This window comes from Penicillium riverlandense (assembly GCF_028828495.1).
Source record: "Penicillium riverlandense strain IBT 135883 chromosome Unknown utg000001l_segment0_segment0, whole genome shotgun sequence".
NCBI lineage: Eukaryota > Fungi > Ascomycota > Eurotiomycetes > Eurotiales > Aspergillaceae > Penicillium > Penicillium riverlandense.
This window is the reverse complement of record NW_026643194.1, coordinates 177,741-193,469: the sequence shown is the minus strand read 5'-3', so window position 1 is coordinate 193,469 and position 15,729 is coordinate 177,741. Positions and strand designations below refer to the sequence as shown.

General features: G+C 52.7%; 9 protein-coding genes across 9 annotated transcripts; 4 read left to right on the top strand and 5 right to left on the bottom strand.

The window, feature by feature from the left end:
* Nucleotides 1-66: 66 nt before the first annotated feature.
* On the top strand, nt 67-1,239 carry N7474_000082 (cysteine synthase A; the record flags this gene model as incomplete). Its single annotated transcript, XM_057191497.1, has 2 exons — nt 67-187; nt 242-1,239. 2 exons carry the CDS (start codon nt 67-69, stop codon nt 1,237-1,239), a joined length of 1,119 nt encoding a protein of 372 aa, XP_057056450.1.
* A 34-nt stretch (nt 1,240-1,273) lies between these two features.
* On the bottom strand, nt 1,274-2,525 carry N7474_000081 (putative sulfite oxidase; the record flags this gene model as incomplete). The annotated part of the gene is made up of 3 exons (XM_057191496.1): nt 1,274-1,867; nt 1,922-2,375; nt 2,422-2,525. The coding sequence occupies 3 exons, from the start codon at nt 2,523-2,525 to the stop codon at nt 1,274-1,276; spliced, it is 1,152 nt and encodes a 383-aa protein (XP_057056449.1).
* Nucleotides 2,526-3,974: 1,449 nt separating this feature from the next.
* On the bottom strand, nt 3,975-4,563 carry N7474_000080 (translocation channel protein TIM22; the record flags this gene model as incomplete). The annotated part of the gene is made up of 2 exons (XM_057191495.1): nt 3,975-4,406; nt 4,462-4,563. 2 exons carry the CDS (start codon nt 4,561-4,563, stop codon nt 3,975-3,977), a joined length of 534 nt encoding a protein of 177 aa, XP_057056448.1.
* Nucleotides 4,564-4,775: 212 nt separating this feature from the next.
* On the bottom strand, nt 4,776-6,415 carry N7474_000079 (F-box domain protein; the record flags this gene model as incomplete). Its single annotated transcript, XM_057191494.1, has 2 exons — nt 4,776-6,093; nt 6,141-6,415. The coding sequence occupies 2 exons, from the start codon at nt 6,413-6,415 to the stop codon at nt 4,776-4,778; spliced, it is 1,593 nt and encodes a 530-aa protein (XP_057056447.1).
* Nucleotides 6,416-6,942: 527 nt separating this feature from the next.
* On the top strand, nt 6,943-7,611 carry N7474_000078 (GFA family protein; the record flags this gene model as incomplete). The annotated part of the gene is made up of 2 exons (XM_057191493.1): nt 6,943-7,439; nt 7,494-7,611. 2 exons carry the CDS (start codon nt 6,943-6,945, stop codon nt 7,609-7,611), a joined length of 615 nt encoding a protein of 204 aa, XP_057056446.1.
* A 356-nt stretch (nt 7,612-7,967) lies between these two features.
* On the top strand, nt 7,968-8,462 carry N7474_000077 (YjbQ family protein; the record flags this gene model as incomplete). The annotated part of the gene is made up of 1 exon (XM_057191492.1): nt 7,968-8,462. One exon carries the CDS (start codon nt 7,968-7,970, stop codon nt 8,460-8,462), a length of 495 nt encoding a protein of 164 aa, XP_057056445.1.
* A 208-nt stretch (nt 8,463-8,670) lies between these two features.
* N7474_000076 (zinc-finger domain-containing protein) lies at nt 8,671-9,432 on the bottom strand (the record flags this gene model as incomplete). The annotated part of the gene is made up of 3 exons (XM_057191491.1): nt 8,671-8,799; nt 8,864-9,031; nt 9,094-9,432. 3 exons carry the CDS (start codon nt 9,430-9,432, stop codon nt 8,671-8,673), a joined length of 636 nt encoding a protein of 211 aa, XP_057056444.1.
* A 338-nt stretch (nt 9,433-9,770) lies between these two features.
* On the bottom strand, nt 9,771-12,141 carry N7474_000075 (uncharacterized protein; the record flags this gene model as incomplete). The annotated part of the gene is made up of 4 exons (XM_057191490.1): nt 9,771-10,710; nt 10,758-11,192; nt 11,243-11,485; nt 11,924-12,141. 4 exons carry the CDS (start codon nt 12,139-12,141, stop codon nt 9,771-9,773), a joined length of 1,836 nt encoding a protein of 611 aa, XP_057056443.1.
* An 857-nt stretch (nt 12,142-12,998) lies between these two features.
* On the top strand, nt 12,999-14,868 carry N7474_000074 (Ytp1 family protein; the record flags this gene model as incomplete). Its single annotated transcript, XM_057191489.1, has 4 exons — nt 12,999-13,266; nt 13,319-14,132; nt 14,188-14,644; nt 14,695-14,868. 4 exons carry the CDS (start codon nt 12,999-13,001, stop codon nt 14,866-14,868), a joined length of 1,713 nt encoding a protein of 570 aa, XP_057056442.1.
* Nucleotides 14,869-15,729: the final 861 nt, after the last annotated feature.

The window sequence follows — 15,729 nt, the reverse complement described above, 5'->3', positions numbered from 1 at the left end:
ACTAATGACGTCTTCCGAGGCCGATCATTTCGCGGACTCGAAAACGATCATTCGAATACAACCAGGATGTTCCGCCAAAGTGTCCGCCGGTTTGGCACTACGGCCCTTCGTGCCTCCCGAGAGGGGTCTACCTTGTACAATACACGGGTATCCACGGTGCAGGGTGTCGTCAATGGACTGACCGAAGGTATACTCTCCGGAACCCCATTTGCACATGCATTGAGCTGACTTTGTGGCCAAGCAATCGGAAACACGCCGCTGATCCGATTGAAGAAGCTCTCTGAGCAGACAGGGTGCAATATCCTGGGCAAAGCCGAGTTCCAGAACCCGGGAGGCAGCGTGAAGGACCGCGCGGCTCTGTTCGTGGTCAAGGACGCCGAGGAGAAGGGATTACTGCTTCCAGGCGGTACGGTGGTGGAGGGAACCGCAGGAAACACCGGTATTGGTCTGGCGCACGTGTGCCGGTCCAAGGGCTACAAGCTGGTGATCTACATGCCCAACACGCAGTCGCAGGGCAAGATCGATTTGCTCCGGCTGTTGGGCGCAGAGGTGTACCCGGTGCCTGCGGTGGCATTCGACAACCCACAAAACTACAACCACCAGGCGAAGCGGCATGCAGAGGCTCTGGACAATGCCGTTTGGACCAACCAGTTCGACAACGTCGCCAATCGCCTGGCGCATATTGAGACCACCGGCCCAGAACTGTGGTCTCAGACCGGCGGCAGGATCGACGCCTTCACCTGTTCTACCGGTACCGGCGGTACCCTCGCCGGTATCACACGGTATCTTAAGACGGCCAGCGACGGCCGCGTCAAGAGTTTCCTTGCTGACCCACCAGGCAGCGTGCTGCACAGCTACATCCAGAGCGGTGGGAAACTGATTGACCGGACCGGTAGCAGTATCACCGAGGGTATCGGTCAGGGCCGGGTGACGGAGAACCTCAAGCCCGACATCGACCTGCTCGATGGCTCTCTGACCATCAGTGACGAAAAGTCGATCGAGATGGTCTACCGCTGCCTTGACGAGGAGGGCCTGTATCTGGGTGCCAGTTCCGCGCTGAATGTGGTGGCGGCCAAGGAGGTCGCCGAGAAGATGGGCAAGGGCAACACCGTCGTGACGATTCTGTGCGACGGTGCCTACCGCTATGCTGATCGGCTGTTCTCCAACACCTGGCTGGAGAGCAAGAACCTTCGAAGCGCCATCCCCAAGCACCTGGAAAAGTATATCGTGTTGCCCTAGCTCGAGTTTGTATCAAAATAGATTTGGTTTTTTGTCAACCCGGCACCACAGTTATGTTTTTCCTGCCGAATCCATTATACCCAACACCTCTGAGATTCCATTGCGAATGCTCCTGCTGCGTATTACCTCCTGCATCACTTGCACGGCTCCAGATCTCCCTCCCTGGCCCCAGAGACATTCCTACTCTGGCCGTCCACAATACCCAGCACCATTTTTGTTCACGGCTCGACCCGCTCAACTCGGCCTCTACCCATGATTGGCCTCCATCGCCCGACACTTCCACCCTAGTGATAGGCCCTTGGTCACCCTCCGGAATGGCGTATCCTTTCACCTCCACTAAGCCAGAGTCCGGCAATGAGACCATCTCGTCATCCCCCGGGACAGCCACAATGGAGTTGATTGGCGTATCGTACATGGGCGGGGTAACCGTCCAATATTGTTCAGCAGAGGCACGATCGACTGCCTCCGGTGGGAGAACCTTGTAGTCGCGCTGCTGGTAGAAGTTGGGTGATTCCCGTTCCTGGACGGTGATCCGGTCGAGCCATTTCACCCAGCGCGCCCCAACGATGCCTGGGACAACTAACCGAACAGGGTACCCGTGGTTCGCCGTTAGGGGAGAATCATTGACCTGACGCCAACCATCAGCTCAAAAAGGAGACTATGATGGTTCGAAACAACCTACCTCCAGGGCCAGAATGGCATCTCCGTCTTCGCGCATACATCGTTCCAGGGTCACGCTGGCCCCGAACCAATAATCCTCCTGGCACTTGACCTGGTAGCAGGCAAAGGCAACATGCATTTCCCGGTTCGGGTCTGTTGCGGCGCCGCGCAAGCCGGCGCGAAGAAGAATATCGCGCACTCGCGGTCCCTTCCATTTACAGTTCATCACTGCTGCATCTCCCCAGTCTATTCCTTCCACTTCATGAAGAAGAGTCCGCATTGCGAGGCGGCGGTTGCCGGCGCATTCCAGAGCAGAGATAACTTCATGCTGAGGAAAGTCGGTGCGTAGTTGCTGCGACGACAATGTTAAAGGATTAGCGACCAGCCCGTCAACGCGTACTTGGTGCTCTTCGCCGCGGAGATGGGGTATTGGGCCGTGGTTGCGGTCGTAGCTGAGATCTTGGGGCGTGAGGAATCTGGCTGGGTTAGGGCTATGCTATGCAAACAAAAAGGGTGCTTTACTGTTGGACAAGGTCCTTGGCAGAGGGCTCGCGGTTCAGGGGATTCTCTGATGAGTACTCGAGCTGCTTCGTTTCGTTGAGGTTGCAATAAGAGAGCAAATCCATCTTGATGTTCGCTGAAGTGCTGGGGATATTCGAGATCGAGGTCCTTTTTAGAGCACTCGTCATTACGTCACTACGGAGTAGGCCCAGGGAACAAAGCCCGCAGCCCAATTCACTTTACTATTGTACACTACAAAACTCGCTTCTTCTTACAGCAAAGGGAGTCCTCGGATTAGAGGTGTATTTTTCCAAAGGAATATATTGGACAAGATCGTGAGCATGGCGCTGGAGATGCCTACTTAGGTACGGTTTCACGCACGACCAACAGTCGGCCTTTGTTGACGATGGCACCTCGAATGCAGTAAGTAAACTTTGGTGAAAAGAGTAAATGAAGGAATTACTGCAATTGTCCGTCTGCATGGTGTTGGGATCTAGAATATAAGTTGCACAGGGGTGGAAGATGGAAAGGCCTCGAGTGTCGGGGAACGAGGGAAGATATCTTCTGGTGTTACTAGCCTGCCACAACCCCAAGATATTTTCAAACTGCACGGCCGGTACTACATATTCTAAGTGTCTTCCGATGAAACCTGAAGTATTAGATATCCTGTTTCCTCCTTAGATGTCTAGTCCGAGTCGTCAAATGTGATATCTGATATGTACTGTATTCTCTAAGCACGGTCTTGATTCGAAGTCATAAACCCATCTTTGTTGCCGCCCATTTCAACTCATCACCACTCGCTGCACCACAACCTGCACTATTCAGGAAAGCCTTTTCGGGCATTTCTTTCGGTCACTCCCTCCTTGTCTACCTATCTTAATCTTCCACATGATCTCACAGTTCCCTAGCAGTCACAGTCCATGTACCTAAAGTTCCATTCTAGGGTAGCATACACAGTGTTGATGATACTTGATTATAATTTGGGCTCACAAAGACCACTAGAATTTTCAAGGCCACCAACTCCGACTAAACTGCAGTCAAGCCGGGTTTAATAAAGCCACCAAAAAGATCCGGTCTTGTGACGGTTTGCCGTTGATAATCAGGTCAGAATTCGGCCTGCGACGTGTTCTTTGTTTCCAGCCACGAAGTCATCATTGTACAAGTCGATCATGGATCTACCAGATTCAGCTTCACAGTGCCGAAGTAGTCCCTTGTTCTCATGTTGTTCTGAGTTCCATCAGGAGCCAAGACCCGGAGATTAACGCAGCTTAAAGAGAAGTCGAACTAGATCAGGCATCCACCCACTTCTATAGCACCCAGTCATAGTAATTAGCACAGGGGAAAAAAAGAAGTTTCAGCGACGTATATTCAACAATATTGATAGTTGTACAGATGAGGAGCGAGACTCGATGAAGATGTACCAGAAAACACTCAAACGCCAGTAATGCATCCCTCTATACCAGAAACCCGTAACGCCCAAGTCAAGTCAAAGTGTACGGACCGAAAGGCCTGAAGATGAACGAGACGAACAACAGCCATGTGCCAGCCTATCGAGGAACCAGACCAGGCCCCGTTTATTCCTCCGACGGCATCCTCATATAAGCATCGATGGCAGCGCTAAATGCCGCAAAACCCGCGCAGCCGAGGGCAGCAGCCTGCGGACCGGCCTTAGCACCGAGAATCCCACCGGTGACACAACCAGCCGCGACGCTGTTGGTCAAGTCGTTTTTGGCGCGAAGTCCCTCAATGCAGCATTCGGTACCGGAATATAGTGCACCGACAATACCAAAGTTCTTTGCGGACGACCACGAACGTGCACCCATGTCCTTGAATCCGCGGCGTACTTGTTCGCGCCAGGGGAGGTCGGCGATGGCGCGTCCAGCTGGAGTGAAAGTACTATCATAGCTCATACTGGCCATAAAAAGACCGAACGCGCCTCCGAGGCCGAATCCCATCGTGCCAGAAATGACGGTCTTGACGGGACAGGATTCCATGCCAGCTTGCATCTAAACCCTTGTTAGCGCATCCCGCGCGATTTGGTTGAAGATACCAAACACTAACCATCTTGACCATCGCCTGCTCCTGATCGTTCATGCCCTGCATCCCATTTCCTGGTGTTCCTCCCAGGCCACCCATCGGTGGCGTCATGCCTGGAATACTCATGGCAGAATGTGTTGCAGAGAGCTGTTATCGCGTGGTGTGGTCCACCTGATCTGAAAGAAAAACAGAGTGAATGCGGGAAAGACTTTGGATGGCGACTCGGACAAATTTAATTTACGGCGAACCACAACCACCAAAGCCGCAACACGGCGCACGTGACATCGATCTATACAGAATGGGCAAACCATCAAAACGTATATTCTTCATTCGACTTGTTATCTCCACAGATCCTGCCGGCTGGTCCGTCTAGATCCTCCGCTGCTCTTGGGTGAAGAGAATTCATCATCCGCCGGCACGGCTAGGAACCCGCCAAAGCCGTTACCTACAAGCACACTTTTGCGCGCATCACCTCCCCAGGATCGGCTCAGCTGAGCTTCCTGAAAGCTCACTGGGCGCGTGCGCGGTGTCCGAGGCCCCGGCCCCGGGTCGGGTTGATAGGGTGTGAAGTTCCACTCGAGCTCATCGAGGCCCTTGCTGTACACATTCAGCGGTTGGGTGAGGCCACCGCTGCCAGGTCCGCCATCAAGAAGTCGAGGGGGAGGGGTAAGTAGCAGAGTATCTGGGAAGTTTGAGTCTCGAACATAGAGATCGCGAAGTGCCGGAAGGGACTGCGACATCAGTGAGGAAATCAGATAGGTGTAGTATGACGCGGCTGTCGGAGGCAGTCCGTGTGTTTCGGTCTCAGATGTGATTTCATAATGCAGCAGCTGGAGAGATTGAGATGCAAGAGGAGGTATCTGCTCCATGGGGAATGACCGGGAAACCTCCTGGACAACCACCAGACTCTCAAGATGCGGGGCCGCAGATAAAAGCTGATGCAAGGTGGACGGAAGAACTCCGGTTGAAGAGAGGGTCAGAGAACGCAAAGCAGGTTGAATTCCTGGAAGAGAAAGGAGCGGGGCAAGCCCGCTTGCCGTGACATTCGGGGTATCTCGAAGTGTGAGTCGCTGAACTTCTGGGAACGGCTGGATGGTCGGAGTCACGACAAATGCATTGTCATCGAGCCAATCCAGATCCTCAAGAGTAAGATCACGAAGCCGGGGAAATGCGGCCAGGCTGCTACGGAGGATTCCCGCTTCTAATTGCACACCTGACAACTCCAGCACCTCCAGATTGGCCCAGAGTTGGGCCCCCGGCAGACGAGCGAAGCTCCCCTCGGCGCCGCGGCGATAAGTCATGCGACGAATATCAGGACACCGGGCCATCAACTCTTGCTTGAGCGCTAAACACGAAGGCTCGTCACTGTACAGGCCCGTGGGCAGATCGACAAAGCGTAGATGAGGTAGAACGGAGATGGTGCGCGCAACATCGGCCTTGTTGGCCTCCCGGGTCATGTAGGGCATCCGCAGTGACAGAACCATATTCCCCAGACCCTGTGATTCCCGAACAGATCGCATGAACTGCGTAAGACGGACCTGCGGCGCATCGATGGGTTCTCCGTTGCGGTCAAAGAAGGAGCGGCGCTTCCGCTTGGCGGCTAGCTGCACTTCGAGCTCACAGTAGTGGACGGGATCGATCCGCACATTTGTATAGCTTAAAAAAGTCAGAGCAAACGCATAGATTAAGAGCGGGAAACATACAGGAGTGCGCGAGCTTCGAGGAACCAGCGCTTGGACACCAGCGCGCAATGCGCCAGGTCGCGCATATCGCACAGCATACAACCATCGGTCATGGACTCCTCGGAGGAGTCATAAGAGTTGTCGACAGCATGAGGACAGACAAAGACGAAGATGCGCGTCAGTACCGGCCGGGGAAGGCGTCTGGTCCAGTCAGGCCCGAACGTGTCCGGGGAGAATGTGTCGGACGCGCTCCCCGCACTCGGTCTAGGGCGGCGAATCCGGTCCAAGAGACCCATCCTGAGAGGCTAGGGGGAAGAAAACATAGAGGAGAGAAGGGAGGAGAGAAGGTGAGATCAAGTGAGAGAAGAGTTAAAGGGAGATGGAGACGTGACAGAACAAAGACAAGCGAAGACAGAAGATGAGGGAAGATGCCCTGCAGGGATGAAACATCGGTGTCTTCGCCATAATAATTAACCGAACAACCTCACTCTCTTTCTCTTAACCCCATTTTTGAAGTCGAAGATAGCGAACTATACCAAAACATAAATAAAGATGGGCATGACATCATGGTGGCTGTCCTCAACCGGCTTATTTTCAAGCATATCGACAGGTGCACTCTCTGCTTCAAAAATCGGGTTCTTTTCTAGAAACAAATCCATTTACATCTTGTTCTCTGCCAAGATTCCTCATTATTGTCTTCCCTGTTCGAGAACCTATTCTGTCCGGTTTGCAGTCACCGTGGACCTCGACTGACATCACTTGGGCATGCAGTATAAAAGGGACTACCATCAGTCCTTCTTTTAAATTCGCTCATCACGACGGAATGGACACATCCGAAGCCCAATCGCCCCGGCCCTCGCCAGCTGTTACCAACAAGCCGCCGGAGCACACCCACGATGGCGAGCACTGGAAGTATCGTCCGCCATACCAGATTCACGACCCCAGGGAGTTCGGCCCGGTCAAGTGGCGCGCTCGCTGCGAATGCGGCAAGGTGTCGTACATGCTGAAGAGCGAGCGGCCTCTCGACGCTAAATATTGTCATTGCCGTGGGTGCCAGGTCATGCACGGCGCGCCCTTCCAGTGGGCCGCTATTTTCCACAAGGAGGATATCTCATTCACCAATGGGGCCAGTGGACTGGCCTTCTACTCGTCCAGCCATAACTCGCAGGAGTACCAGTTGCCCACCAAGGTGTCGTGTGCATTCTGCCACTCGCCGATCATGGATGAAGGCCGCAATGTCTGTCTACTTTTCCCGGAACTGATTGACCTGACTGGGTCGGGTGATGAAAAGAGACGGCAATTAGAAGGGTTTAAGCCGACGTATGTGTGCTGTCACGGGCGTTGTCAGTTTCTTTGGCTAACTCTTCTTTCTAGATGCCATATTTTCTATGAGCAGCGGATGCTCGATCTTGAGGATGGATTGCCCAAGTGGTCGGGCATGGACAAGAGTAGTGATCTGCTAGATGGCCGTGGTCGTAAGCTTCAGCAGTAATAAATATGACTGATCAATTACGACTGTTTGTTTTGTTGTCAGACTTGGAGAAGTGTTGATCCACCGACGTATATTGCTGTGGTAGAAGGTTGTTGCGTATAACGCCGCTATGTAGAAGGCTGTTGCTTTGGGAGAGTACCTGGGGCTCTATGTAGCTCTTTACAAGGCACTTACTTCATCCCATGTCCTTTACTTGCATCAGGTTATATCTGGCCAATTGATGCTATTCTGCTGGTACGTTATACACTCCCGACCCTTCCCGATGACATCAGCCCCCCACACATCCACCAACTGACCACGACTAACGCTTCCTTTTTACCTCCTCTGAATACCTCCCAGCCCAACACAACACAAGAATGTCCTGGTTCCAAAAACAATTCACCCTCCCCCCACGCAGCCGCGGCTCGTACCTGGTCACCGACCATGTCCTCAGCGAGCTGCCTGAGATCCGCGACTACAAAGTGGGCATGCTGAACCTGTTCGTGCAGCACACGAGCTGCGCCATCTCGCTCAACGAGAACTGGGACGACGATGTTCGTGCCGACATGAGCGATGCCCTGGATCGTATTGCGCCCGAAGACCGCAAGGGGACGCTGTATCGGCATTCAGCTGAGGGCGAGGATGACATGCCGGTAGGTCTTTGGTCTTCTCCTTCTGAGAAAGGTTTCAATGGCTCATTTTTTGTCGGTCAGGCTCATATCAAATCCTCTCTCGTCGGCGCCTCGATCAATATCCCCATCACCAACGGCCGCTTGGCTACCGGCACCTGGCAGGGCGTCTGGCTATTAGAATTCAGGAAGAGTCGACACAGTCGCAAGGTGGTAGCCACCATTCAGGGCCAGAAGGCGTGACTCGTTGCTGGAGCGCGGGGAAATCTGTGATTACCCACAATAGGATGGTTGTGAAAGACTACAGTAGAAACCATACAGCAGAATACAAACACCACACCTGGTCCATCAGCAGATCGAATTGATCAATATTCTGTACATGGCCATGGGCCCAAACGATATAGAAACAAATTAAGAAAACGCCGACAAAAGGAAGACTGATGCCAGTGCTCTATCGCTGCTCGAATGATCCCTCCGTGACCCGCTGGGTCTCGTTCACCTCCGCCGCATCGCCGGTCGGCTTGAGCGGGTAGCTGGTAGCGGGCAGAGACTCAAGGTAGGCGCGGTGCTGCTCCTGGGCCTGAAAAGGAGAGACAGAGTCAGCATGAACCCTAAATGAAATGAAGCAATCGGACCAGACTTACAAAAGGAAGACCGCAGTACCCGCAGGTCGCAATCTCGGGCTTGTCGGTGTTGATAAAGATCTGGGGGTGACCCAGGGGGCCACCGCCACCGTCGCAGCTGACAACCTTGGACTTTGTCCAGCGCACGGGTTGCTTGTGGATGAGCTCAATGGCGGCCATGGGTTGGGGCTAGTCCGGTCAGTACAACCCCGTCATTCACCAATTCCACTCTCGCTTCCGGGATAACCCACCTGTGCGGACATGATGGTCTGCTCGAAGCGAGGGCCCGTCATGGCCTTCTCTCGCGGCTGCTGGCTGGCAGCCCACGTACTGGACCGGTTGGGCGCCTGCATGCTTCGGATGCGCTCGCCGACCTCGGGGTCCTCCTGCAGAGAGTAATCTGCCTCACCCATCGAGTCGACTGGCGTGGCATTGGTGGCGGAGACATTGGGCTTGGGCGTCCGTGGGGTCGGGTCATTCGGCTGCATTGCATTCTCGGACAGGCGAGGGATGGTGGAGGTATAGCCCCGGACGAAGCGCGGACGGGCTGCAGCAGCCAGAGTAGTGAGTCTGCGACCGCAGGACATCATGGTGGGCGGATTGGGTCCAAGCTGGGGATAGACAAGAGCGTGAGGTGGTTGCCAGGAGCGAAGAGGTCGGATTGAATAATCCGCGTGTGGTTGGGTGGGTGGTTCACCGCCTTGATTTGGCTGCCCTTTCAGCGTAAAAAAGGCCAAACCGTTACAGCCAATCGTTCTGCCGGCAAAAGTATTACTTGATCGTCTCCAATGGATACTTCATATTCGACAGCAAGGATCCCAGGGTTCGGGGCATACAGACTAACAGAATCTCGCACGTTACGAAAGACCCATACTCGTGTATATTTAGAGCATCTCATCGGCCTTGACCGGGTGCAAACGATATTTAATCACAAGGATCCACCTATGTTCTCGCTAAGAAATAGTAGGTCGTTACTATCCTGCCAATTCACAGTCCATTCCATCGGATCCCATATCGAGAAATCGATATTAAAGTCCGACTCCACCTCCGCCGGAACTCCTGCTGCCACGGCTTCCCGGCAATCGCGTTCGGTCTGTGCAGCCGCATGCCGTTGATTTGCTTTGATCATGCCCCTGGCCGCAACATCTGCGACAAAGTTATTAGCCATAAATGACTTGGCTTTGCCTGTGAACGGCGTGTCTTTGTTCCAGTCTTCGTAGTCAATCATGTGCTCGATGATTCTGCAGACTCGAAAGCTTTGAGGCCGTCGGTCATTCCCTGCCTGAGACATGTCCCTCATGAGCGTAAAAGTCTGTCTGATGATGTTTCTGATACCCGTCTCATCGATCAACTCTCTGGGTGCCGTCCCAAGAATGCGTAAGAGGAAGAAGGCTGCGTAGCTTGCACAGCGAAACACATGGAATGTCCCTTTGCTCAGTGCGTCGGGAAATGTAGTCAGCACGACCAGGAGCTGTCGCGCCGTCATACTGCCCTGGGTGACGAGTTCATTCTCTGAATGAAGGTTTTTCAAGGGGTCGGCTTTTCTCTGGTCGAGAACGTAAGAGTACAGGCTGAGCCGCGCGTCAAGGAATGACACTTCATCGGCAGGAGACCATTCGCACGCGTATCTGTCTTGTACCATGCTAAGCTCGGTTTCAAACACCCGCACAAACGGAAGGGGATCCGCGGTGAGCCCGGTGGCCGAGGTCTCACATTCGCCCAGGGCAGCCGAGATCTTCGAGGTGACGAGAGCGATGTGAAGTTGAATCCTCGTAGTCGCTGGTATCCCAGGCATCGAAACATTCACAGCGTGAAGGACTGTATGATCGATCCTGATGGAACTTGGCACCCCGAATCTTGCAGTATGCCTGCGGAGTAATCAGCGAGTTCATGAACAGCTCAGGAGCAACCCTACCATTGATCCACGATGAAACAAGACAGCCAGGTTGCCGTCCGAGTTTCCACGGTTCCGACCTCCGATGCCTTTGCAGCAAATAAAGGGAATGGATATTGTGGACGATGTAAACCGAGAGACCGTGCCATAGAAATGGCGACTGCACAGTACATTGACAGCGGCTCCTTGTTCATGTCATCATGGGGAAAAGACCAAACACAGAGCAGAAGTAAAGCTTGAACAAGGTAGATAGACCGAGTGCCAAGGAGGAGGATGTCTGCTGCCAATTGCTTTGAAAGAATTTGTAACCGAGGGTATTCAGATGCATGCTTCTCTGAGCCTTTGCTTGCCATGGCCAAAACGCTCCAGAACAACAAGGGTGTTTTTTCGTAGCTATCGATTGTGGTGGCAGGGTCCAGCAACAGCGGGAACTTCGGGTGTAGATGAAAATAGTACCTAAAGGTCGTGAGCGGGTAGAAGATGAGAATACCACTGGCTTGCCGTACTCTTCTAGAAGTTCTGCCACAATACTGGATGTGAGGCTGACACCGGTAGCCTCATGGGTAAACCGAACACATCTCTTCCCGCCGAGGCGCAATTCGGCAGTTATGCTTGCTACGGAAGAATCCGAGCCAGGTAAAGGTCCATCCGGTCTCGACGGCAACTCAGTTGGTTCAGTACCTGATCCCTCGGAATGGGGCGTCCTGTACGCCGTGTCACCTTCTTCATATCCATGGCGGGTTTTCAGCCTATGTTCGATTAGAGCGAAGATGCGGCATAAAAACAATGGGCATTGGGCCGGTGTTACCTTCTCTTGGATGTTCTCTTGAACGAAGGGTCAACAGAGCACCGCTCACCCGCTTTTTCGCAAGCCGAGCAAGACGCAGGAAATTTTTGACTGGCATTACATTTCACCTGAAGACATTAATTTACTTTCAAACGCGTGGCGTTGGCTCCAAGAACAAGAACCGGAGCGCGTTCCGATTCTCACCTTCATCTGGCGACATCGCACACAAGGCACGCCAGCCCGGCGCGGCTTGATATGAGAGGACGGATTTGCATGCGAGCGAGCCACTGTAGATTGAATATTCTCCATTCCGATAGACCAAAAGGCGGTGGCCACTGGCACTTCGCGTCCCGTTACGTATTTTGGCAATCTAAGGAATGACCAAAATCAACTCGCTGACAAGCCACGGTAGTAAACTTCCATCAACCGGTCATCTGGCAAGTAAAGGTTCATTGAAACACCGACGGCAACATGGATGCCTGTGTCTCCTCGACACGATGGTGTTAGGAGCCGATCGGCCCCGTTTGCGGCCAGTTTCGCTCCATCTAGCGCGATATCGCTGGCACTTCTGATTCGCTGTTCGAATCTGGCCCCCTCTAGCTCCCGCCCAATCTTCATTACTAGTGACGAACTTAGTTATCAGCCCTACCTTTTGATCGGCTTGACATTCATATACTAAAGATCATCAACACCCGTATACTTATCCTAGAATAAAAAAAAAGTGATGGTTGTTGGGGTATTAATTGTAAAAAATAAGATTTAATATGGTGTCCTACCATGTCGGGTGGGTAGTGAATTCCGGTTGTCGATAGCCGTTGGCAAATCGCAGATCTCCGCTGGATGATCGCTGGATGATCGCTGGATGATCGCTGGATGTTCCTAGCAGCCGCTCAATAGAATACGCTGACCGATAGCATCCTACCGAGACGAATTCCGGTAGGGTGGAGCTAAAAGGACCAGGCAAAGGCTCGAAGCTCTATGTCATCCGCCGCTTTTTGCGTTGGTTATCTATCCCTGCCGTCTCCGATGCATCGAAAATCAGCGCCAATGAGCCTTTTTGGGCTAATTTTCTTTTTTTGATCTAATAATTTGTGACGTAAATCCGGTGCTTTCTTCCTAACTTATTAATTCCCTGCATCCTGCCCCGTCGAGCCGCTGTCTGATACAGCGCCCACGCTTATACTTCTAATTCGCTCTCAGCCCTATACCAATCCCAGTCCCCACACCACCGCCCAACACCAACACCGTCAGTCTGGGTACTTGTGAGAGCTTGACCTTGGTTAGGTCACATCCGAATAGTTGGGGTCTGGAGCAAAGACAAAAATTCCACAGTCGCTTAGAGCGTCGCTACATCACGATTCGACAAAGCTTCGATCTTTTGCGCCGATTGAAGCTCTGCCTCCATTCTGACCTCTTGTAACTACAGCAAGCTTCTGAGCAGTTCCCACGAGCTTTGGGATCATTTACCAGGCCCCATGCGGCTGTTAACTCGAGCTGCCTACGCGACGCTTTTCCTCGCGTCCCTTGCGATCGCTCACGATGACGATGAATCAATGGGTATAAGCATGGAAACGAGCACGGAGATGCACGCGACTTCCAGCACAGCTGCTCCGACGGCTTCCGTCTCACAGAATGCCCAAAGCGAAGGTCCCATGAGCTACTTTGCCTATGGCCAGCACCCGAGCACCATCTTGGCTCACATTGCGCTCATGATCCTGGGCTGGTGCTTTGTTCTTCCTGCAGGTAAGCTACTTTCTAGTTCTGGCAAGTGTTGACGCGACTAACTCCGCGACAGCCGTCATGCTTAGCATTGGCCGCTCGCGTCTTGCGCTCCCGTCGCAGTTCCTATTCCTGGTCTTTAATACCCTCGGCCTGCTCTTCGGAATCATCTATAACAGCCAGACTCCCGATCTGTACGAGAACAATGCCCACCACAAGATCGGATGGATCATAACATGGGTTATCGGTGCGCAGGTCGTTCTGGCCTTGATCTTTACGTATGCTGGCCGCGGTGAGTCCAAGCAGTCTCAGTCGAGATCCTTTGCGCGCTCTGAGTTCCTCCCTGTCGCTACGGATGAGCATGAGAATCTCTACTCAACTGGTGCTATGCACGAGTACGGCTGGTCCTGCGGTAGTGGCCAGAGCACTGAACCTGGCTCTTCTATTCACAGGCCTACATCGCCGTCCTACGAGTCGCAAGCCGAGTACGATGGCTTTGAAAAGCCCGAGGAGCTTTCTCCAAAGCCTTCCGGCCCCCGCGGCTGGTTGCGTAGTTCCATTATCGATCGGTTTCTCTCAAACCGCGTGCCCGGAATGGTCTCGAACCGTGTCCTGCGCATTTTCAATGGCGTCTATAATGTGATTGATCGGATCATTCTTCCCTTTGGCTTCATTGCTATTGCGACTGGAGCTGTTACTTATGGTGGTATCTTCCATGGTATTGAGCTCTTCAACGGTCTGGCGCACTTTATCAAAGGTGGAATCTTTTTCTGGTATGGTGTTCTCACTCTCGGACGCTTCATCGGAGCCTGGGCGGACCTTGGATGGGCCTGGAACAAGAAGCCCCCGGCGTCTGTCGTCGGCTGGAAGGCAAAGGTCCCCTTAGGCGAGTTTGTGGAGTCATTCGTCATCTGGTTGTATGGTGTTACCAATGTCTTCTTGGAGCACCTGGCCGGCCGGGGGAAAAGAGTGGTCTGCGACTGATATGGAGCACGTCTCAATCTCCATCATGTTCTTCGGTGGTGGCCTTGTGGGCATGCTCTTCGAATCCCGGCGTATTCGCGACGCGCTCAACAACACCCTGTTTCGATTCTCTACCCAAGAATCTGACGATGAGAACTGGCAGCTTCCCAAGTCACAGGGTGTTCCCCTTAACCCGATGCCAGCTCTTATTATCCTGCTCCTGGGTATGATTATGGGATCGCACCACCAGGACAGCATGACTTCGACCATGGTGCACAAGCAGTGGGGTAACATGCTCGTTGGATTCGCGATTTCTCGCGGAATGACATATGTCCTCCTGTTTCTGCACCCGCCAACCTCGTACCTCCCGGCTCGCCCACCCACTGAGATCGTAGCTGGATTCTGTCTCATGTCTGGTGGGCTCATCTTCATGCTGAGTGTAAGTGATTACCACAGATCCTATATGACCACCTTACTAACGTTGAATAGACCCGCCAAGTGATCGAAGCTATGGAGTTTTATGAGCTGGACGCCATGTTCACTTTCACCGTGGGCATGGGATTCACAGCCTTCATTATGTCGCTGGTGATTCTGAACATCGCAATCAAGGCGTGGGCAGTGAAGCGCGAGCGAGCACATGACCAACGGCTATTCTCGAGATGATGGTAAGGGCCGACGAAATGAGAAAGGGCGCCATTCGTATGTTGAGATATGAAACTGGATGGTATATAAAAATTGGAAACACAGAGAAAGGGGGAGAAAAGGTGCAAGAGGAGACGAAACGAAAGAAGTTGACGGATACTGTATGATTAAACTCACGGCCTTTGAGCTTTTATAAAGCTAGTTGTCTTCCATGTAATCATTCATGTCTGCCCAAATGGGTTAGGCTAAACCCCGACTGGTTCTGAAGGTGCTGAAAATAGTAGCAGCAATTTGGGTCTGAATTTCAATGACAGATGTATTCATACACCTTTTCTCTGTTCTGTCCTACCCGCCTTTTACATTTTCCTTTCCGTACTTCTGAATGCGCCTGCATTTGGCCAGCATTCTTAGTTCTTCGGGATTGTTCCCTTGCCCTCGCTTCTCCTCGTGTATAACCGGTTCTACGATGGGCATCTCTATGTCTGCCCGTATTCAGCGCGATCGCCCTGGTACTGTTGTTTCTGGCTTCGTTTCCGGTCAGTATACATCTACATACTTGGACAGCCGTCTCTCAATATGACAGAAATCCCGAGGATCACCCCAAGGACCACTATCCAGGAGGCTTAACCCTGGAAAATGACAAGGGAGCTTGAAGATCTATCTAACCATGCATACACCACAAACAAGGACTTTTGATTCAAAGAATAACCGAAGACTAAGGGGAGCGTCGAATTGTGTGAGCATTTATATGGTACTAGCCGCAACACGATTGATGAGCCTAAAAACCCATGATGGATAATAAGTCACCCTGGTTATCCATTCGATAGGTAAGATAGGCCAAGGGCTCGTGTTTTAGGGTCGAGGACGTTGAATGCGCGCATT